The 24,932-nt window shown below is 36.2% G+C and overlaps 1 protein-coding gene across 5 annotated transcripts in view; it reads left to right on the plus strand.

Moving 5' to 3' along the window:
• LOC150108743 (twitchin-like) overlaps positions 1 to 24,932 on the plus strand; it is a 2,666,638-nt gene that overhangs the window by 1,397,545 nt on the left and 1,244,161 nt on the right. For all 5 annotated transcript variants that reach the window (XM_090390962.1, XM_090390961.1, XM_090390964.1 and 2 more), the window contains 4 exons: positions 4,718 to 4,894; positions 5,113 to 5,235; positions 11,329 to 11,628; positions 20,063 to 20,344. In XM_090390962.1, coding sequence (XP_090247088.1) covers positions 4,718 to 4,894; positions 5,113 to 5,235; positions 11,329 to 11,628; positions 20,063 to 20,344 — 882 coding nt within the window. The remainder of the gene's footprint in view (positions 1 to 4,717; positions 4,895 to 5,112; positions 5,236 to 11,328; positions 11,629 to 20,062; positions 20,345 to 24,932) is intronic.

Below are 24,932 nucleotides of genomic sequence, written 5' to 3' on the forward strand. Positions count from 1 at the left end.
TCTGGTTTGACTAAATTATCATCTATCAAAAAGCTTTTCAAAGTCTAAAAATGCTACTGCATATCCATCTCCCATGTCCTGTGCCACCACCTTATTTTAAATAAGTAAGTAGATAACTAAAACTTGACCTCCCATTAGCAAATTCGTGCTGTCCGTCAAAGATAATACCATTGCTTCAACATAATTCTATGTACTGATTCAAACCAGCCTTTGCAACACTTTAACCACAACACCTGACATACAGATTGGCCTATAATTTGATACTTTTATTCTGTCAACTCCTTTTTGAAAAGGTAGGTACAATCTTGCCTTCCTTCCACTCCTTTGGAGAACTTAACCCAATGTAAAACTCACATTAAACAAATATGTCAAGGCAGATGCAAACTCCCTGGCATTTTCCCTCAAAATATGCAGCTATACATTACCAAGTCCCACAGCCTTATTAATATGAAGGTCACATAATTCCTCATATACTTCTTTCTCGCTCACAGTCAGTTTCTCCTCCTCATCATCCACTACTCTCTCAAACTCTCCATGATGTCTCATTCACAAGGATAAAAGACCTTTATGAACTACTCATTAAATATTTCAGCTATATCCTCTGCTGCAATTGTCTTTATATCATTTTCTCCAGTCAGTGCTATATTACCATAATCATTCTATTTTTTACTGATTACATATTGCAAGAATGGACTAGGATTTTTTTTTCAGCTTCAATAGCCAGTTGCTGCCCCTACTGAACTTTTGCTATCCTTACTGAGTAACTCTCCTTGCATGTTCTTTGTATTCATGATCATGGAATTGATTATTTCTACTTCTCTTCTTCTTCTTATTATTATTATCATCCTCTGCCTTTCATGGAGTCAGAGAATCATTGAGGGGAGTACACACTGTTGCATGCGATGCTCATCCAACCACGGCTTAAAATGATTCAGTGTGTTTACATTCACAACATACTCAGGCAATGAATTCCATCCACCAACCACTCTCTCCATGCAAAGAACCTTCTCCTCACTCCTCTGCTCACACCTCTTATACAGTTTCCCAGCAATGGCCTCTTCTTCTACCTCCCCCTCTCATTCTGACTAGTGTATATGTCTCAATCATACCCCCCCCCCCTCTTCCTCTAATTCACAAGGCTTTGCAATTTACATTCTCTTAATCTGTCTTCATATTCCAAATTTGAAAGACCACTACTGGCAACCTTTGTGAACCTTCTCTGGACCCTTTCCAACATATCTTCATCACCGTGAAAATCCAGGTAATCATTTCATGATCACTCTCACCAACTAGAGGAAAGTGTGAAACTCCACTCACAATTACATTCTCTGATGATATGATCAGATCTAAACTTCTCGATCCTCGCATGCCCGTCTTTACATGCTGCCTGAGATAGTTATCTCTCAAAAATTCAAGAAATTCATTTTCCTTATTCCCAAATGCTATTTCTTCATTCCAAACTATACCGCCTTAATTAAAATCGCCCATAATAACTACCCCTCCTTTGTTCACTAATCCAATTTGTTTATACATTTCTTCATCACCACCTTCCACATTCCCAGGCTTATAACAACATCCAGCTAAATATATCTTCCTGTCAACTTCTACTTTACACTACTGCCTTATAACCAGTGCCACTATTTCCATCTTTCATGTCTACTTTATATGGACTTAATTCACCTGCTATCATCAGCAGCACTCCCCCTCCCTTCTTGCCCTTTCTATCTTTGTGAAAAATATAGCAGTTCATTTTTAGGGCTATTACCAGTCCTACTGAAGCAACTGGTTGGTTATGATTTTTCACCACACCTCCCCCCCCCCCCCCATAAGGCCTTTTTATCTGTGTTGCATGCTTGACCTTTTCTTTCATGCATTTCACACATACCTTATTTAACCTTCACCTTTGGAAATATTGCTTCTACTACAAGATGGTTCTTAAATATCACCCAAGTATCATCGATGTTTTTTCCCCCTCAACTCCTCATTTCATGCTACACCTGCAAGATGTCCTGAGCTTATCACAATTACCCGCTCTTGTAGTTCCACATATATCCTTTTCTCATGGAAGTCCTCACCTGGTTGGCAATCACTTCATGGGCACTCTCACCAACTGGAGGAAGATTTTACACCTAATTTATAATAATATCCTCTAATGAGATGATCAAATCCAAGACTCTCAATCTTCATGTGGTCTCTGTTACATACTGCCTGAAGTAGTTATCTCTCAAAAACTCATTTTCTTTACTTCTGGTTGCTATCCCTTCATCCCATTCTATATTACCGTACTTTAAATCTTTCATAATGATCACCCTTTTCCCATTTGCTTATACATTCCTGGTCACTACTCCTCCACATTACAAGGTCTATAGCAACATCCAATGAAGTATTTCATTCTGTTCACCTCTATCTCACACCATACTGCCTCAAAACCATGACCACTATTTCCCCTTGCTTCTCTGCCTTATATGAACAGTCTTTTTCTATCATCAATAGCATTCCACTTTCCTATTTACCCTTTCTTTCTTCGCTGCCATTATTCTGCTAGTATGCATGGAGCATATCGAAGTAGTGATAATGGGGAGAGACCCAGCTAAGTCCATGAATTGCAGAGAAGTTAGGTGAAATTCTTCACTTTACTTGATAAGACTTACAGGTCTTGATAAGACTGCATCTGGAAAACTGTGGAAAGGGTGCAAAGAAGAGTTAGAAGGAGTGTATGAGATTATGGAATGTAGATTATGAGGACAGATTGGGAGTATGTGGACTATAGATACTGTTTTAAAGGTGAAAGAAGGGTGATATGCTACAGGTCTATACATCTCTGAATGGATATTGTCTGATGATTTTTTTTTATATGGAAGATCGGGAGAAAACATGGCAGGGCTGTCCGTGGAAGGCTTGTTTACATTTAAGAAAGGGTTAAGATCTAGCTTTTTCTCTTGCAGAGCTGTGATTAAGTGAGTGGAACAGTTCATTTCTAAGTGGTAAATGAGTCTAGTGTTAAGGAGTTTGAGAGAAAGGAATTACAGCTATGGGTTAATAATATTAACCAATATTCAATCCCAAATTCAAATGTGTAAAGAGGGTGTGAGCAGAGGAGTGAGGAGTAGGTTCTTTGCATGGAGACTGGTTGGTGAGTGGAATGCTTTACCTGAGTGTGTTGTGAATGTAGACACATTGAATCAATTTAATTTAACAATTTAATTTAATTCAACACAATTAAATTAACTTAATTGTGTGCAATGGTGTGTACCTCCCATGATGAGTCTCTGACTCCATGAAGATCAGATGTTAATAATATTAATAATAATAATAATCCATTTCTAAAAATATCAAGAAGTCTTTCCTGCCTAATTACATCTGTTTTTTCTCATTTCATTCATTTCTAAAATAATAAATAAAACCATTAAGAAAAATTTCCATGCTAGCCTCAAGGCTCTTAGCTATACACGATTGTTAATATGGACTCTACCATTTTGATCATAGAGAAGCATTTTGTTTATATTACATATCTTTGGACAAACAGTATGGAAAAGTTTGGGGAGTCTTGAGTGATTTCTTTTCATATCCCAAAGCCATGTAATTGATTTTATTATTATTATTATTAATATTTGACCTCCATGGAGTTAGAGACTCATCGTAGGAGGTAGACACGATTGCACACAATGCTCATCCAACTATGCCTTAAACTGATTCAATGTGTCTACACCGACAACATCCAACCATTCTCCATGCAAAGAACCTACTCCTCACTCCTCTGTTCGCACCCTCCTAATATAGTTCCCAGCAATGGCCTCTTGTTCTACTTCCCTCTCCCATTCTATAAAAAATCTCTTACATGTTGACTCGATAACAACCTGTTGTGCTATTGCAAAACTCTTATTAAACAGGTATGCCAATGCTACTGCTAGTTCCGTGGAACATTCCCTTAGGATGCGTGGTGATATGTCATCAAATCCTATTGCCTTATTAACATCAAGGTTTTTTATTTCCTCAAATTCCTCCTGCTTAATCACAATTAAGCCACTCTCTCCTATGTCTCCTCCACTTAATTTCCTCTTGATTTCACCTTGATCAGGATGAAATATCCTTATAAATTGATCACTGAATACCTCCACAATGTCTTCTGCAGCAGTTACAGTTCTACCACTTTCAACCAATAACTTCATCTTACTATGATCATTCTACCTTCTACTTGCCACTTATCTAAAGATACTCTCCAGGGCTTTTCTTTGCCTGATTTGCCAATTTCTGCTCTTACTCTACTTTTGTTTTCCTTACTAATTGAGACACTCTCCTGGCTTGTTCTTTATACACTTCATGTGACTGATTATTACCATTATTCATTTTGTATTTCCTCCAAAGTACTTTCTTTTTCTAGATTCCATGCTTAAACTCCACATTCATCCATTTTACACCTACCTTATTCATCCTTTTGGCCTTCGGAACATATTTGCATATTGATGCTGTTATGTATTTCTTTGCCAGTTCCCATACAGCATTTAAATTCCTGACCTTTTTTTGATAAAAAAAAACTCAGTAATGTCTCTAATAACTATTATATAATGTCTGTTATGTCTGTCATATGATCTGTCTTCTGACTGCTGCTACTGGTTTATCCCATCAAATACTGCTACTTTTTTTTTATTAATATAATTTGAATACAAAAAAAACACTGTTACAATTACTAATTATTCATTCTTTTTTCTTTTAACAGATGCACCATCCTCTCCAGAAGGTCCGTTAGAAGTTACAGATGTTCATAAAGAAGGATGTAAACTTAAGTGGAAGAAACCAAAAGATGATGGTGGAACACCATTAGAAGGCTATCTTGTAGAAAAGTTAGATCCAGAGACAGGAACGTGGATTCCAGTTGGTAAAGCTAAAGAACCAGGTGAGATATTAATTGTTATTATCATCATTATCATCCCATATTTAACAATGTAAATCATATTAATACCTTGAAATCAATGGAATTCTGGAATGTGTTGTGAATACTAGGATGCATATTAATTAAAAAGATTTGTCACTGATTGAATGAGACCTCTAATAATGAGTTAATCTGTCTACTTCATGGAGATTTATAATAATAATAATATTTTTTCCCATCAGGACTGGAGGTTACAGGTCTTACTCCTGGTAAAGATTATAAATTTAGAGTAAAAGCCTTAAATAAAGAAGGGGAATCTATCCCTCTGGAAACATCGGAAACCATAACTGCTAAAAATCCTTTTGGTAATTATATGTATACACATACATATATTTTTATTTGTATATTTTTATTATATATAAGTTATATAAATAGTATGGTGTATATATATCCATCATCTTCATCAGCCATTGTCAGTCCACTGCTGAAGGCCTTTCCAAGATTACTCCAAAACTGCCTGTCCATGGCTCTCCTTTACCATGTCACTCCTGTAAATCTGATGATATCGGTTGACTTCGTGGTTGTTTTCCCTCTCGTGGAATCCAATCCAGTCCGTATTTTGTCCATCATTGATCTTATCTTTGAGCAATATGCTCAGCCCATTGCCACTTCAGATGTTTCACTCTTCCTATGATGTCAGAGACTTTGGTTTGATTTCTTATCCACATATTCCTAATTGTGATCAGTCTTGTGATACCAAGTATACTTTCAAGGTATACATTTTTGGTCGTTTTTATAGATAGAAATACACTTTTATTAATACAGACCAGTATTTTACAAATAAACATTTATTAAAACCTACCAGTTTCGCCAGCAAACTGTCTGGCTTTTTCAAGGTATTACGGAGATATGAAAGTAAATGCAAATTAAAAGGAACATAAAAAACGTTGTAAACCAAACTAGTATCTATGGTTAAACGTGTAACCATAGATACTAGTTTGGTTTACAACGTTTTTTATGTTCCTTTTAATTTGCATTTACTTTCATATCTCCGTAATACCTTGAAAAAGCCAGACAGTTTGCTGGCGAAACTGGTAGGTTTTAATAAATGTTTATTTGTAAAATACTGGTCTGTATTAATAAAAGTGTATTTCTACCAAGTATACTTCTTTCAATACTAAATTGTCTTGTTTTTAATTTTTGAATTTCCTTTTCATTCAGTGTCCATGTTTCATAGCCATATGTCAATATAGGAAGAATACATTGGTTAAAAAGTTTTCTCTTCAGGCATAATGGCAGTTGGTTTTTGAATATTGACTATAATTTTCCAAATACTTTTCACCCAAGCATCATGTGTCTTTTAATTTTGTCCATGATATTTTGTTCCATTGATATCTGTTGTCCTAGGTATACGTAATGATCTACTTGTTTAATTTCATCATTATTGATTTTTATTATTTCTGGGTGGACATAGCCATTGAACATAACTTGGATCTTCTTTGTTTATCTTTAGGTCAGCTGTTTTACTAGCAATTTGGAGTTCATGGATAGAACTCTGTAATTCATGGACAGTTGAAATAAAGATAACTATGTCCAAAGTATAAATGGCTTAATTATCTTCCACGATGTCCAAAATCTAAGGAAAAACACTATTTCTGAAGATTATATCCACAAGTTTATGTAAATCAGCTTGTGACAATTTGTATAACTGACGATTTCGAGTTTCTACAAATTCAAATTTTCGAATTGCGTGCAAAGGGATCATATACTATCACTCAACAGGATAAAATTTTGGTAAAAGGCTGTGCTAAACAAATTGTGTTTTAAGGAAACTCTTTTCATGAAGGAAAAAATATGGAAACTTGGATGTCTTGTAATGTCTTGAAGACATCATCTAGAGATTTCATGTGGGGAAGAATTATTGGAAAGCTTGAAGAAGGCTGCAGAATTATTGACATTGCCAGAGAGTTTGTAATCTTACATAGCATTGTATCCAGGTTCTGCGAAGTGTTTCAAACCAATGTAATGTGTTCCAGACATTTGCTAAGAGGTCACCCTCGCTCTACCATGGGACACGAAGACAGCTTTTTGGTTATAACAGCAAAACATAATTGATTCACCTTGATAGATTAGCTTGCAAGCCTGTTTCATTCAAGCATAGTTACTGAATATCTCAGCAAAAATTGTGACAAGACATATAGGCCTAAGTGACAAGTAGGCCTATATGCACAAAGACCTGCACTCTGCATCCCTTTATCCACAACTCATCTTGGAACATTTTTTCAGTGGCGTTGTATTCATAAAAATTGAACAAGACACCAATGGGTTAATGTACTCTTTATGGATGAGATTCGTTTTAGTCTTTCCTCTGATTCTAGATGACACTTGATCTGGTTTGAAAGTTATACTGGTTATCATCGCAAGAATGTTCTTGAAAGGAATAGATATGGAGGTGCTGGGAACATGGTGTTTAGAGGCATTATGCTTGATGGCTACATCAAGTTACAAGTGTGGAAAAAGGGACTATGACTGGTGAATGATATTGATATTGCAATGAAGTTCCTCGATGTCATGTTTGATTATTCTATGGTATTGTAGGCGAAGAATTCATTTTTATGCATGACAGTGCCACACATCGCATCATACATGAGCAGTGGAGATACTTCTGGAGACCAGGATATTAATCAGAACTCAACCTCATAGAACACATTTGGGGTGCAATAGGGAGATACATTGCTGCTCAAAATTCCCCTCCAGAAATAAACAACGCTTTATCCTTGCTCTGAAGGAGGAGTGGGCCAGTTTGCCTCAAGAATTCCTGAATCATTTGGTGATTCAGGAATGGTGTTGAGCATGGTATGATGGTGTAAGAGCTGCATCACAATTTGGGGTGGACATATTCTATACTGAAATGTCTTTCTGCATAGTTTTCTGTAAATACTGTACATTAATTCCTTAACTGCATCCTTAGGAAATTTGTAAATTTTTCCAAATAATGTATTTCAATTTAAATTATATGAAATTTATAATACATTTTTTTGTGCAGTATAATTTATTAGTATGCTGGCAATAAATTTATGTCCACATTTGTCTGTAGTCGGAAGTCCGCGCGGTTAGCCTAGTGGCTTTGCGCTTCGCAACCATATGCCCGGGGAAGGAGTGTCCTAGGTTCGATTCCCGTCGGTGACGTGAGGAGCTGAAGGATCTTCCTCAGCCATAGCCAAGTTAGCCAATCTTGGGCGTGGACAGCAGGGTTTTTTCCCCATTTTATTCTGGGGTTTTTCATCCCGCAATGCAGGCAAACTGGCCTTGAGAACTCAACACTACAGGCCATAGGATACACTCGGGCATAAGGCTGACCACCTTATCCTGTAAACGGAGTGAGGTCCGATGATCAATGGACCCTCGACACCGCAAGGTAAAAGAGGGTATAAGGAAGAAGAAGAAGAAGATTGTCTGTAGTCATGAAAATTTTTTCATATACAGATAAAAATGTAGTTCGCCCTTAGCTTTTGGACACTAGTGTATAAAGTACAGTATATAAGTTATGCTTAACTGTTTGGCCCAGTCATCAGTGCATCTGCTCTAGCTAACAGAGTATAGATTGAAATCTTTCCATGGGCTTGAATATTTGTGTTTGTCTTTGGGTGTGAGATGAATTTCATTACCTGGTGTCGTGTGGGACTATTGCTTCCCCCCACCTCTAATTGGAGAGCTGAAGTGCCTTGAAAAGGTTTCATCTTAGGTCTCTAGAGCAGGGTTAACAGAGTGTGTATGTATATATATATATATATATATATATATATATGTGTGTGTGTGTGTGTGTGTGTGTTTATAATTATTAACTGACTTAAACACCGAGGAAAAAATATAAGAGATATTTAATAAGGTTTTGCTACTAGTTTCATTGGAAACGCCGACTTTGTCAGGTGAATACAGCACCATAGAGAAAACAACATCTTAAAAATATATTGTACTTTAGACAAACACAGAGTTTAGTACAAGTAATAGTTGTGTTTGAAATTGAGCCCGAGCATTAGTTCTGGTGGGAAGCACTTTGCATATGAATAATATCATGAGTACGCCAAAACTAGATTACAGAGCTATGTGAATCGGATTCTTTGGATTCCAGGATATGTCTTTCTAATTCATTGTAGCATTTATGGATGCTTGAAGTTTAAGTTCTAGTCTATTTGATGTTGTCGCCCTTCAACATTGGTATTGGCAGAGAAAAAAAAAATATATATATATAAAGTACAATATTTTCCAAAACTCTAAATAAATTAATAAATTCAAGCATCAGACAAAAAAATCATTAACCATGGTACTAATATACTATAGGCTTACAATCTTTTGTTGGTGAGAGTCACATAAAATATATATATTGTAACTTTATATATAAAATTACATGGCATTCAGCTTCCTAATATCCAGCATTAACAAACTCCAAACTAACATATCAAAATCAGCCTATGATTTGCAGTTTCATTAATAATTTAGACATCACACTTAAGTCTAATATCAAAAAGGTGTGAAAATGACAGCAATGTTCTTCCTTATATGCAGATTTATCAATTAACTGAACATTGAATTCTTCCATCTAAATATCAGAAATATCAGGTTGGTGCAAAAATCATAACAACCTTCTGCATTTTTGAAAATTATGGAGACAACTACCATGTTTGAATAAAAACTTTAGTTTAATATAACTAAAATCTACATTTGACGTTTCGACCTTTATGTCAAGGTTATCTTCTGGAGCATAAAACTATACACAGAAAACAAGCTACACTACAATCAAACTGGTTTGTTAAAGTTACTGACCAACCACTACAACAATTGCTTAAAAGAAAGGATAACAACCTTCTCTTTTATATTTAGTTTTGGAAATTAACTGACATCGAACCCTTTCATTCTAAACATTATTTCAAACAGCAGATTCCCATTCCCAAATCATGGATGTTGGATGTCAAAGAACCCAATGTGTACACACTCACATGCCTATATATGTGTGTGTGTGTGTGTGTGTGTGTGTGTGTGTGTGTGTGTGTGTGTGTGTGTGTGTGTGTGTGTTAAAGATACCAAGCTATTTTAAATATAAACCTGGTTTTTTTTACTCCATTTCCCAAGTAAGCAAACAGACAAGTCAGTCAAATTTGTGCCTGCAAGTGTTGCAAGTCTAGCTGACCCTGCACGTTGTGCAAGTCAAGGCAACTTGTGGTAAAGGAAGAATAAGCTCTGATCACTATTCTTAATATTTACCTTTAGTGAAAAGCACATCTCTCCTGGAGGAGATGTATAATGCTATGTATTAAAGGTAAGAGCCACTACCCAGACCAGTTTCGACCTTTATTGAGGTCTCATCAGTGGGAGTCAGGCTAAAAAATACTAAGTTTTAAGTAATACAAAGCTTATAAATATTTTACCAAAACAAGTTACCATAAGGTGCATGGACCTTATTAAATAAAAATCTCAGGATGAGAGATAGATGTAGAAAGTTTTTTGCCTTGGGTATAATATATGTTAAAGATATCAAGCTATTTTAAATATAAACCTGGTTTTTTTACTCCATTTCCCAAGTAAGCAAACAGACAAGTCAGTCAAATTTGCACCTGCAAGTGTTGCAAGTCTAGCTGACCCTGTACATAGTGCAAGTCAAGGCAACTCGTGGTAAAGGAAGAATAAGCTCTGATCACTATTCTAAATATTTACCTTTAATGCAAAGCACATCTCGTGGAGGAGATGTATGATACTATGACAGATATACAGTCGAACAATATAAATGATATTGTTCGACTGTACAATGTTGATTATGAGGATAGACTAAAGTCATGCAAATGACAATTTGGTGCATAGTAGTTGAAGGGGTGTGTGTGTGTGGGGGGGGGGAATATGACTGAGATATTTCAATTGTTGAGAGGTTATTATTGGATTGATACTGGGGAGATTTTTCAAATAGTAGAATGTGGGAAGGAACAAGGGCAAGGAGCCACCTCTAGAAACTACAAAGGAAGAAGTGAGTATGAGAGTAAGAAATATGTTTTTTATACATTGAGAGTGGTAGGAGTATGAAATGCATTCCCTGACAGGGAGGTAAAAGTGCAAACTGTGGATGAGTTTAAGGAGTGGTACAAGACTTTGTGTTGTGTAGCATTGATCTCTCATGATGAGTCTTAAGACTTTATGGAGGTTAGGAAAATAATAATAGTATTTACTAATTTTTAAACCATTAAAATATATAAATAATATAAAACGAGAAAAGAAGAGTATGTAACAGTAGCAATTAAATTTTATTCGATGTTATGAGATGGTAAAATAAAACGAGAAAAGAAGAGTATGTAACAGTAGCAATTAAATTTTATTCAATGTTATGAGATGGTAAAATATCATTTTTGAGATATCTTACTTTAAATATTCTTATAAAATAAAATGAAATAAAAACATTATTTTTTCTCTAGATGAGCCAGGTAAACCAGGAACACCTGAGGTAGTTGACTGGGATAAAGACCATGTCGATCTTAAGTGGAATGCTCCTGACAATGATGGAGGATCTCCTATTAGTGGGTATATAATTGAAAAAAAAGACAAATTTGGAAACTGGGAGAAAGCAGTGCAAGTCGGACCAGATAAAACTGAGGCAACTGTGCCAGATTTAGTTCAAGGACAGGGTTATGAATTTCGTGTGAGAGCAGTTAATCAAGCAGGTCCAGGAGAGCCTAGTGATGGAACAGTTCCTATTATTGCCAAACCAAGACGATGTAAGAATTTTATTTACATTTTTTAAAAAAATTTTCTTATTGTTTTTAATATTACGGTATGATAATGTTCTAATATATTTTATGATTTTATTAGCATGTTACCTATTTTTTGTCACTTTAGTATACATGTATTTCTAAGCTTCTGTTAAAAAACCTTTTCATGAACAACATTTACTGCTTATTGTTTCCTGATAATAATAATAATAATAATGTTATTATTATTATTGTTATTATTATTATTATTATTTCTATATTCAGTTAACATTGTTCACATTCAAAGAGGTAACAAAAAGCATGAAACAGCCTAATGAAATTTTTAACTGCCAAATGAATCTAATTTGTGCAGTAACCAAAGGCCTAGAAATCTTCATAAAATGTGAAATGTTCCTTAAAGCGCTGTTTTCTGGAGTTGACATGGTGTTATATCTGGGAAGCTCAACTTTTCCACATGTTTCATAAATGCTCTTGGTATTACTCCTAGTGCTTCTATGACATTTGGAACTGCTGTTGCTTCCTTTTCCAAAGACAATTGAATTTCAACTTCCTGATCTCCATAATTGGTCAGTTTTTTTATACACTTTTTCTTCTATTCTGTTATCCCCAGGTACTGCCACATTAATAAACCACATGTTGTTGTTCAATTACAGTGTTGTGTTGGAAAAAGGGCTGACTCACTATCCGTAAGCCAATTTGTTTCCGACCCAACACAGAGACAATGAAAACCTAAGGATAAGGACATGCTTATACTTCCAAGAACAGGGCTAAGGGAGTACTGTATATATATATTCACTCAAAGGTATATCAACTCGACTGAGATTATTAATATTAAATAAGCTAAGAAAATCTGTGTTTAGAACTAATATTGTCCTTGTAAAATAAGCAAAGGAAAACTGTGTTTCAGGACCAAAATTGTTGTTATTAAATGTGCTTAAGAGAGCTATGACGTGCACCCTCTCTATGTCTACGTCATAGAGAGGGTGCACGTAAGAGGGTGCATGTAAGGTAGATATAAGGCACCGTGCAAGACTCAAACGCTCTCTTGTTTTTCTGTTCCTGTGTTCCCGTCCAAGCCTGGATAGCTGAGGAAGCTTGTTGCCGGTGCCCAGCAACAATCTCCCGGTTGTTGTTGTTGTAACCGAGTCGAATAAAGCTACCTAAGGAATGAAGTCAGAATTTCAGTAAGGAGCCATTGGTGAACCATGCCAATGTAAAGCCAGCGAAGGGCAACCTTCGAAGAAAGCATAAGTAAGTCGCAGAGGCCATAGAAACACGTGGCTAGGGAATACGGAAGTCTTGCCATATCGGAAGTGAAAGCATAGGGGAAGTCACGAAAACCCCATGGAAAAAGACGATGGTAATGTACAACCCTTTCATATATATTCTAGAATTGTAAACCTAAGGAAGAAAAGGAGCCAAGGATTTGAGAAGCTCCATACATTTACTTACTCATAGTGCCTTAATGACTGTTTGGACTAATTGTCTGTGCCAAGTAAGCTGGTGCCATTCCAAGCTTGTGCCGAGAAGGGAACCTAACTGTTGAACTGTTTGTCAGGAAGAAACTATTAGCTGTAGTGTTAGATATTAGCCTGATTTACGCTTAAAGTGTGGGGCATAGAGACTTTGCAGAATTGAAATTTGTTTTCCATGTTAGAATATAAGTTAGAATAAGTTTGATATGCCCTGTATAAAGTTTATATCTAATTGTGCTTAGAAGATGAGCATTGAATAACCCTGTACGGATGATCAAGTCTGAGCTTAATCATAAGACAGAGATATATAATTTAATTACTTAAGCATAAAGATTGAAATTTTGGATATCTTAATCTAAAAAAAGGGGGAGGGGGAGTTAGTTCAGACTCTCAATTTAGTTCAAAGAAGGTAACTTAGCATTGAAATTATTACTTAATGTGTATCTTGAATGATTATTCAAAAGTGTATCCATACTAGTGTTTTAATAAATGTATTCTTTTAATTCAAAGTTCATGAGTTCTGTTGTTCTGAGACTAACTTACCACCTATAAAAACTTTTGGACCTGTGTGAGTGAGGGGGGAAACAATTCATGTAAGAAAGAAAGGGGGGAAACCACGACTGCACATCATGTGATCCCTATGTTAATTAATGTCAATTATTTGAATATCAGAAATTAGTTGCCGGCTGGCGCATTCGTTCTCAAAACAAATTCGTCGGCAACGAAATCTCTGATACGCATGAGAGATAAATAAAGCATAGAATATAAGAAATGATAAGATAGAAAGTAAAAGAAATAACGTAAAAGAAGAGAGACACGATACGTAACAACAGTAATGCCTGTCATATTATGTTCATGATGTCTATCTGTCTGAATTTTAAAGTCCCATAATATCTTGGCATTTATCTGATGCCAAGGAGTTTTGCAAGTTGAGAAACCACATTTCCTACATAAGTGCCAATGTACAGCTTTTGCTACCAAATCATGCCTTTGTTTGTTTGTATGAGTAATCTTGCTACGAGAACTAATTCAATGGTCTGCTCCCTCTTCTTTATAAACTCTGCCCAGTGCCTTTTAACTCTGCCCAGTTGGCATTTGCTATCATTACAGATCTTTTCACTGTTTGCCTTTATTGCATTTGTTTCTAGCTTGTTATTGAGCAGCAAGTATCAGACCTGTCTCTCTCTCTCTCTCCCTCAATATTGCCCTGCTGAAGCCTTTGCCAAGTGAGGACAGGGTATTTGTATAACTACAGATTATGACAAGCTCAGGAGAGAGAGAGAGAGCTTGCAGCTGAAGATTAGAATAAGCAGTTGAGTGGAAAGGAGATTATTATTATTATTATTCAGGCCTCCAAGGAGTCAAAAGACTCATCGAGGGAGGTCCTTCCTAAGACATAAAGTCTGTCAAGACTCACTGAGGGGAGGTCCCCCCCTGAGAAACACAAAGTCTATCATACCACTCTTTAAACTCACTGACCGTTCTCGCTCCCACCACTCCATCAGGCAATGCATTCCACGGCTCAACCACCCTCCACACAAAGAAACCACTCCTTACCCTCTTGCTCACAGTTTCCTTTCGTAACTTCCAGGGATGGCCTCTTGTCATCACTCCTTCCCGCTGATCAACCAAGCGAAAGAACTCCCCAGTGTCAACCCTGTAACCACCTCTCAACAGTTTAAAAGTCTCAATCATATCACCTCTCCTTCTTCTATCCACCAAACTCTGCATTCCACATTCTCTCAGCCGATCCTCATAACTATCCTTGTACAGTCCTGAAACCATCTTTGTCATCCGTCTTTGTATCCTTTCCACAGTTAATTTATCCCCTTCAAATCCTGGGGACCAAATCTGAGAACAATAGTCCAAGTGTGGTCTGATCAGAGACTTATACAACTGAATGATAAGAGGGTTATCATTCAGTTGTATAAGTCTCTGATCAGAGACTTATACAACTGAATGATAACCCTCTTATCTCTGCAGGTCAGTGTCCTTCTCATAATAGCAGCAATCCTCTGTGTTACCTTCACCACCTTTGCAATATGTCCCCTAAACTTCAGGTTTCTATCAATCATCAACCCCAGATCTCTTGTCACCCCTACTTCCTCCAGTATAACTCCTCCCATAGAGTATGCAGCATCCCATCGATGTTTCCCAAACCTCAAGACCTTACATTTTGCTGCATTAAACTGAGACCCCCATTCATTTGCCCATCTATCTAGCTTATTTAAATCCTCTTGCAGGGCTACCACATCTGCACTATTACTAATAATCCTTCCCAGCTTCACATCATCTGCAAACAACTGAATATCCCCCTGCAGATCAATGCTGCTTCGGTACTATTCAAGTTTTCCTTCAATATCTTTCAAATATTGTCTGTGAAGTACTTTATTTTTCCAACCTTCTAATATTCTTGCTATTTATTTCTCCTTGTGCTGCTTTTTTGAATCAAACATTCACTATTTTTCTTTGCAAGCTTCAATTAGCCCTTTTTATGTGCTTTCCCTGATGTAATCATTCAATTCCACTTTTGTTCTTTAGCTGTTGGCTCGACTTGTAAAAGACCATGTCATCCACTTTTGTTGGCTATGTATAACCAATCCACATCACTGCTTGGGTACAATGCATGAAGTATTGATTACTGTTACAGTGTTGCCTGCATTCAGTTTGTACTTTTCTAACTCTTTTCAGATATTTAGACTATTTTCTTTTTGATTTCTCAACTCAAAATGTCATCTGCATCAAGAATTCCTAGGTATTTATAGAATTCATTCAGCAACAATTTTTAATTTTACTTCCATTTGTGGATGTGATTCCTTTCATGCCTGTTATTTTCTCTTGAACTCTGGAGATTGTTGAGCATTTCTCAAGTCCAAATTTTATACAAATATCTTCACTGATAATTCAGAATATATTGAACCATGCACGATTTCTGTATGAATGATTTTCCATATGGCTTAAGATCATTAATGTATAACAAATGTGATATTTTTTCTGCTTTCTTTGATGTTTGATATCCAAAGCTAGTTTTCTTTAGAACTAACATTAGAGGAATCAGCACTAGGATGAACAATATAGGTGATACTGAGTTACCTTGGAAAATTGCTCTCTTGGTATTCACTGTACTCACCTTATCACCATTAACTATTAACTGAGTTTACCACATACATGAGCATGAAACTCTTAGGAATTCTCTGATGTTTTCACTCACTCCAAAAAATTCTAGACATTTACACTCAGCAAGTCTTCTTTTAAGGCCACAAAATCTGCTCTACTTCTCATAGCTCATCCCAACTTCACATTATCTGCAAAAAACTGTATATCTACATTCAAATATTCTCAAATATCATTAATATACAGGTTAAACAGCAGTAGCCCTAAAACAGACCATGAAGCACACCACTAGTGACTTTCCTCTTCCTGGATATTGCTCCACCATATGTTAACATCTATCAGATAGAAAATCTCCAATGCAATACACTAGTTCAAAAGCCTTTGCAAACTCTAAGTATACCATTGTGTATTCACTTGCTCATCCAGTGCAGCAGTTAACTTATTATAATAAGTAAGTAGATTATTAGATTACTTCTTGCCTGTTCTTTGTACTTTTCATGAAATTGATTATTACCGCTCATTTTATGTGCCTCCATAATGCTTCGTTTCTCTGTATTTTATGCTTAATCTCTTCATTCATCCAGTTTACACTTCCCTTATTTAAATCTTTTGACCATTGCAATATATTTCGATATTGCTTTTACCAGATCATTTTTGAATAGTACCAAAGAAGCGATCTCCTTTCCAATTAACTATTTATTCTAATCTTCAGCTGCAAGTTCTCTATTGAGCTTGTCATAATCACCAGCTTTGTAGTTCTACAAATACCCTTTCCTCACATGCTTGTCAACTACCATGGTAGTCACGTCATGGTTACTCTCACTAGCTGGTGGGAGGAGATTTGACACCTCATTTTAATGACATCCTCTGACAAGATGAGATGATCAAATCCAAGATCCTCAATCCTTGTGAGCCTCTGTTACATACTCTCTGAGGCAGTTATCCCTCAAAAACTCGAGAAAGTTATTTTCTTTACTTTTGGTTGCTACCTCATCATGTGGTAGTCTACATTGCTACAATTAAAATCATACATAATAATTGTGGCTCGTTGGTCTAGGGGTATTATTCTCACTTAGGGTGTGAGAGGTCCCTGGTTCAAATCCCAGAGGAGCCCGTGTATTTTCAATTCAATTTATTTTATGCTCAGGAGAGAGCTTGCAGGTGTAGCATGGAATGAGGAGTTTAGCTGGAAAAAGAGATCAATGGAGTTTGGGGGATTTTCAAAAACTATTTAGTAGATGCAATGTCTAAATGTATTCCAAGGATGAGAAGGTTAATTAAGGTAGGTGTGGGATGGATGAATAAAGAGATAAAGCATGCGATACAGAGAAAAAGGGCATTGTGGAGGCAGCATAAGAGAAGTGGAAGTAACCAATTTCATGAGGTCTACAAATACCAAGCAAGGTAGGTGACTTTGCTGGTGAGGGTAGCTAAAGTGAGGTATGAACAGCAGTTAGTTAATGAAGCCAAAAAGAACCCCGAGGAGTTCTTTTGATATATAACCAGCAAAAGAAAGAATGATTATGGAAGGATGCCATTGAGTGGAGAAAATGGTATAAAGACAGCTGTTGTGGAATGTGTGGTGGAGATACTTAATGAGCAGTTCATAAAGATCTTTCAATCTTGTGAATGTGACTTCATGGAGAGATTGAGAGCAGTTGATGATGTGGAGGAGAGACTGACTGTAAGTGAGCAAGAGATGTTTGGGGAGTTGAGCAAACACATATTCTGAAGGAATGTGCCATGGAGTTGACGCCCACCTTGACATATATTTTTAATACGAGTCTTGCACTCGGTCAAGTTGCTAAGGTGGACAAGATTGTGCCACTTCATAAAGGAGGTGATCAAACTCAAGCATCAAACTATAGGCCTATATGTGTGTCAGGTGTTGTGGTTTAGTTGTTTGAGAAGCTTGTGAGAGCTAGGATCCAGAGTTGGGTTGATAGCAATGGTATTATCTTTGATGGACAGCTTGGATTTGCTAAAGGGGAGGTGATGTTTTAGTGATCTAATTACTTATTTCAATAAAGTGACTGCTTCCTTGGACAGAGGAGAGGGATACACAGTGATATACTTAGATTTCGCAAAGGCTTTTGATAGAGTACCTCATCGTAAATTGATAGTCAAACTAGAGCAGATGGGGTTGGATATTAGATTAGTGCATTGGGTTGGAGACTGGCTATCTGATAAGTATCAACAAGTTGTGTATGGGGGAGCGATATCCAGGAAAAGGAAAGTCATTAGCAGAGTGCCTCAAGGGTATGTTTTAGGGCCATTACTGTTTAACTTGTATATTAATGATACTGGTGAAGATTTGGATGGAGATGTTCAGTTGTTTGTGGACGATGCAAAGTTGGGACGAACCATGAAGTGTAGAGAAGATGTTGTGGCCTTTCAAGAAGACTTGAATAAATTGAGTGATTGGGCACGGAAATGGGGATGTGAGTTCAATGTTGCAAAATGTAAGGTTTTAAAATTTGGAAAACAAAGATGGGATGCAGAATTTATGCTTGGTGAGGCTATATTATTGGGGGTGGAGGAAATAAGAGATCTCGTGGTGATAGTGGATAAGGATCTCAAATTTAGGGAATACGTTGCCAAAATTGTGAAGGCAACACAAAGGCATCTTGGAATGATGCAGAGGACACTGATTTGTAGAAGTAGGGAGATTTTTGTTCCATTGTATGAAAACTTTGATAGGCCACACATGGACTATTGTGCCCAGATTTGGGCACCTGGTTTTCAGAAAGATGAAGAGATGTTGGAAAGGGTTCAAAGGCGACTGACTAAGGTAATTTCTAACCTCTGGAAAGATTGAGGAAAGATTGAGAAGATGTAATTTGCAGAATCTTTTGGACAGGAGGAAGAGGAGAGATATGATAGAGACAAGTTAGTTAGGGGTTGTTATAGGATCAATGCTGGAGAAGTTCTGAAAAAAATAGTGGGAGAACCAGAGGTCATCCCTGAAACTGTATAAAGAGGGTGTGAGTAGGGGAGTGAGAAGCAAGTTTTTTTGTGCAGAGTTGTAAATGATTGGAATGCCTTGCCTGAGAGTGTGGAGTCTGCAATCAGTTTGAGTGTGTTTAAGACACGGTATGATGAGCTGTGTGTGTGTGATTAAAGGACCTCCCAGATGAGTCTTTGACTCCATGAGGTCTTGGGGTAATAATAATAATAATAATAATAATAATAATTATAATCGCCCTTTTTCTATTTGCATGGCTAATTTGCTTATACATTTCATGGTCAATATTCTCCATGTTACAGCCTATAGCAACAGCCCATCAAGGATTTCATTCTATTCACCCTCTATCTCACATCATACTGCTTGAAAACCATTACCACTATTTCTTCCTTGCATCTCTATCTTGCATGGACATAACTCATTTTCTGAAGAATTTGCCACAGTATTACATTTGCCAAATCACTGCAACCATAGAGCTCCAGTTAGGACTGAAGGATCCTTGCACTCAGTCTGTTTAATTCTTGCTGGTGTGTCTGTGGGTATGTGCTTTGTGTATTTCTTTGCACCCATGAAGATGCATTGGTGACTAAAGAACAATATTAACATAATAATATAATTATACAAATAAATTTAGTCGGTTATTACTATCTTTAGATGTGTGTTTTCTCCACTAAACAACAATAGGAGAAAATTTTAGAAATAATTTTAAACAGCTTTCATGTACATTTTTTAAATGTACATTCCTTATTTTATTCTTTAGTTATATTCATTGATAGTATATAATTGTGTTCATGTTAGTTATGTTCAGTTCTATATATTAACATTCACTCTATGCTCTTAGTATGTTGTGTAGTATAATATGTACCTTTATTTCTTGCCTAAATAGTGGCACCAAAAATTGATCGAAGCAATCTACAGAAACTGAGAATCAAAGCAGGACATTCCTTCAATTTTGATGTTAATATACTAGGTGAACCACCACCAGAAGTCACGTGGTCCTTGAAAGGTAAAAAATTAGAATCCGCTGATCGTGTGAAAATAACTTCAGAAAGTTACAATACTAAACTTGTAGTGCGACAAGCTAGACGAGATGATAATGGCACCTATACCATCACTGCTATAAATGAATATGGAAAAGATGAAGCTGAAGTTGATGTTATTATTTTGGGTAAGTAACAGAATTTATAATCAAATTTTTATAATATTTTATTATAATCAGTTTTTTATAATTTTTAATAGAAATTCAAAAAAGGACTGTGCTATTTGTATTTATTTGATATCCCTTGGAAGCAGATGCTTCCTTTTTTTATTTTTTTTAAATCATTCTTATTAAAAAATGAGTGATTTTACTTATTGTAATACAGATTGAAAGGAAGAAATGGTGAAGAGAATAAAATGAATTTCTGGAATAAAAATTTCAGAAATAAGGCTGCTTAATGCTTAAGGAACTGAAAACCACACAACAAAATATGGAAAGAGACATTTTGGTAATATGAGAGTGTGCTGAAAAGTTGTAATAATCACCATGAAGGAATTGAGGTAGAACCATGTAACTTACACATTATTCTACAGATTCTTCATGAAGTGTTATACACTAGTTACAATGCTGCTTTTAAGGGTTTTAAGATTTGTTCTTTCTTGTGGTTATATCTGTTACTTTAATATCATTTTTGTTCTCGGTGTTTATCAGAACTTTTCAATCCCCTTCATAATATGGTTAGATGATAAGATTAATCATTGGATGAGGAAGCAAAAGTAATGGATATTGCAGTAATTAAAGGCAATAAATGGGGCTGGGTAAGACGTGATAAGAATGTCTGACAACAGCTGGACAAAGAGAATAACAGGATGGACACTAAGAACTGGCTATTGAAAACCAGGCAGACCAGCAGTAAGATGGAATAATAAGATAAAATATATGTTATGGACATTATGGTGAAGATATGCACGAGTTGGCCAAAGTGAAAGAAGCATGGAGAGATTCATTCAGCATTAGAATGAAGAAAGCAGCTGATGGAGATGACTACTTAATATAGTCAACCCTCGTTTGAGAGGTGGCTGTCTTAAGTAGAAATTGCATGTAAACTGTTGTGCAAGCACATAGATTTTGGAGAAAAAAAATCCAGGAAAAATATTAACACATTTTATATTTTACTATTTGTTATTTTATTTAATGTTTGTTATGTACATCCATTGAGTCATAGAAAATAGAAAGTATATGGCATACTATAACTTTGGGACTCCTACTTGCTCCAATTTAGTTAATACATTCATGGATAGTGTCCATGAATCACTTTGCCAATAGCACTGCAAAATGCATCAGAGCCATCATGGAGCAATTTTCTTATCATTATTATTGGTATTAAAATAGTGATTCCATTATAAGTATAGAAGAGTGTGCTTGAGAAGAGCATGATGAAATCATGTTTTAATAGGGCCAAGATTAAGGATGTTAGCAATGCCGTATACATGCAGAGAAGAAAAATTAAAGATTATTATTTTGGCTGGTACTAATGATCTGTCAGATGGCAAGTGTGGTATGCAGGAAGATATGAAAGAGTTGCTGGAAGAAGTGAATAAGAAGGGTTAGAAAGTAAAAATTGTAAGTCTGTTGCAATGTCATGATAGCTTCAAGCTGAAAAGAAAAGTTGTGGCAGTCATTCATGGTATGACACAGATGCGAAAGAAGCAAAAGAAAGTCTATGAAAAACCAAACAGGGAGAATCGGCATTGAATTTTGAATGGAGATTGCATGATGAGGAGTTCTAGAGGAGAGTGGAACAAAATTTCATTTTCCTGGAACAAAGAATAAGGATGCTGATCAGTAATGCTATATGGATGCAGAGATGAGGAGTGAGAGAGAGAGAGAGAGAGAGATGATTATTTTGGTTAATTAAATGGTTGAGGTGTTATAGTTTATGTATTAAATTGCATTGCCAAAAGTATTTGAAACAAAGTGGGGAAATTTGCAGTTTGTTAGAAGGTGACAGATATGGTATGTGAGAAAATGTGAAAGAGTTGCAGGTACAAGTGAATAAGAAGAGTGAGAAAGTAAAAGTTGTGAGTGCTGTGACAGTATGATAGAGATGAGCTGAAAAGAGTCATTGCACAGGTTTTGCAGAAGGAATGGTATGGAGTTTGTGCATATTTGGAGTGAGAGTTTGGAAGGATTTATGTAAGGAGCTTCGTTTGAATGGATTTGGAAATAGATGTCTGGAGAGAGTATTGTTCATTGAGAATTCTGATGTGCAGAGTCTGGGAACTAGAGTATTCAGGGAAAATGCAGGCATGTGGGCACAGATATGAGCAAGTGAGTAAATGGCCAAGTGATCACATGATGGTGAATGATTCTTAACTTTAGTGAGAAAATCAACCCAATATATAAGGGAAGCTGTGGGATGTGGTTGAGGTGTTATAGTTTATGTATTAAATTGCATTGCCAAAAGTATTTGAAACAAAGTGGGGAAATTTGCAGTGTTGTTAGTTCAACCTGGCTAAACGTTATAGGTATTAGTGAGACCTGGTTGATGGAGGATGATATAAGAATAGAATGCAAGAGATATAATAATTTCAGAGAGGACAGAGCAATGGAAGGAGAGATTTTGCTAATGATAGTAAAAGTACAGCCTAAAAAAGTAAAAGGACATCAGGAGAATAGTGATGCAAAAGTTACTATAGGACAGAGGATATGAGGGAGAATGTAGATCCGCACAGTTAAGTGAATTAGCACAATTAGTGCTGAGCAGGTAATTATTGTGGGGACTTCAACGATGGGGACATAGATTGGAAGAAGAAATGCTCACAGTGAGGGAAGGAAATGGAATTTGCACAGCTACTAAGTGATAATTACCTGAGACAATACATGATGGAGGGAACTATAGGTTCGAGGGTAATGATCTGCTCATGTGCTCATCTGTAATTAGTGTAGCCACTTTTTCCACTTGTGAAAAGTGATCATATAGTCTTTAACTGTGACACTGACAGATATGCAGAATTTTCTATAAAGAAGAGATATATATGGAATTACAAAACAGATTATTGTAAAAACTGAGGAGCCACCTTAGAGCAGTGCCATGGCATGTGAATATGAGGGAAGAGATGTTAGAAGAGATGCATGGGAGGTAGTCAAAGGATGCTTCAAGGAGTATTAAATAAAGTGGTCAGAGTGTATACCCAGAATGAAGTGGATTGATCAGATAGGGGTTATGTATATAATCAGATGGATGTGCAAGGGACATCCAGAAAGTAAGTTACATATTTAAATATTTTCACTGCAGCCCTGCGATCGCAATGTTGCGCATGTGTGCTGAATTTGTTGATTCCTTAGCAAAGTATTAGTGCCATTTTCAGACATTCTCGCAGTGCATACGCTTATTGGTGTGTGTGTTTATAATTTCTAAGAAAAATGAATCGCCTGCCTCATGTAAAATTGAATCACCTGCCGCATGTGAAATTAGGTCAGTTATCCATTTATCCTTAAGAAACTGAATCGTGTGATCCAGAATAAATGATGTGGCATGCTTACCAGGGGCGTTGAAGTAATGCAGAACTTTAAAATTTAACCTATACAAGTTGCCACAAGGTGCTTTGACCTTATTAAATAACAATCTCAAGATGAGAGAAAGATGTAGAAAGTTTTTTAACCTTGGGTATACTGTACGTTAAAGATACCAAGCAATTTTATCAACATAGTTTTAATCCTTTTTCCCAAAAGTTTTTTACCCAAGGTAAAAAACTTTCTACATCTTTCTCTCATCTTGAGAGAAAGTGACTTTCACCTGTTCAAACATCTGAAATTTTACCTTGGTGGCCGGTGGTTTTAAGACTACGACGAGATCAAAGAAGCAATCAATACGTGGTTTGTGTCACAAGCATCAACCTTCTATGATGAAGGTATACAACTCTTGGTTCCCCGTTATGATAAGTGCCTGAACAATGGCAGAAATTATGTAGAAAAGTAGTGAAAGATGTGTACTTTAATTTCCAATAAAGTTTTTTTGTAAGTTTATTTTTGTTTCTCTGACAGACTATCGGAACTTACTTTCTGGACGTCCCTCGTATATATTCATTAAGCAGGAGGTGGATAAGAAAGAATATGTTGTGCAAAAGATTATAAAGAAAAAGATGATCAGCAAGCCCATAAACAGTACAAGGCACAAGCAAGAAAGGTGACCTGTGTGGTTAGGAAGCCAAAGCAGATTACGAGAGGATACTAGCTTATGAGGGCAAAAGAAATCTCAAAGAATTCTTTCACTGTACAGTGAATAAAAGGAAGAATGACTATGGAAGAAGGACTTTAAGAAATGCTGATGGTAGAGAGGTAATAGAAACAAACAAAATAATTCAGTTAATGAGTGATAATTTTGCGAGGGTGTACCACCTAGGTGAAGATGCTACAGTGCCAGATATGACATTGACTAATGAGGAAATAGAGGTAGATAAATCAGAGGTAATTACAATATTGCAGAACCTTAATAAAAACATCCTGTGGGATTAGATGAAATATCAGCGCATTTTATTATGAGAATGTTCAAAGGAATTGGCATCCTCTGAATCAAGCTGTTTAATTTAAGCCTCAGTTCTGGGAAAGGTGCAAAAGTAGTGGAAAGAGTGATATTCCACTGCATAAAAGAGAGACTCCAGCAAGGAAGCAGCAATTTTATAAGGGGTGGTGATTGGATATATTAGCAAAGTTATTAAAAGACAAAATTCATTCACCAAGTATAAAATTTCTTGGTATCTTTAACATACATATA

This window comes from Typopeltis vanoorti, chromosome 3 (assembly GCF_054136105.1).
Source record: "Typopeltis vanoorti isolate ZY-2024b chromosome 3, IOZ_Tvanoo_1.0, whole genome shotgun sequence".
Classification (NCBI taxonomy): domain Eukaryota; kingdom Metazoa; phylum Arthropoda; class Arachnida; order Uropygi; family Thelyphonidae; genus Typopeltis; species Typopeltis vanoorti.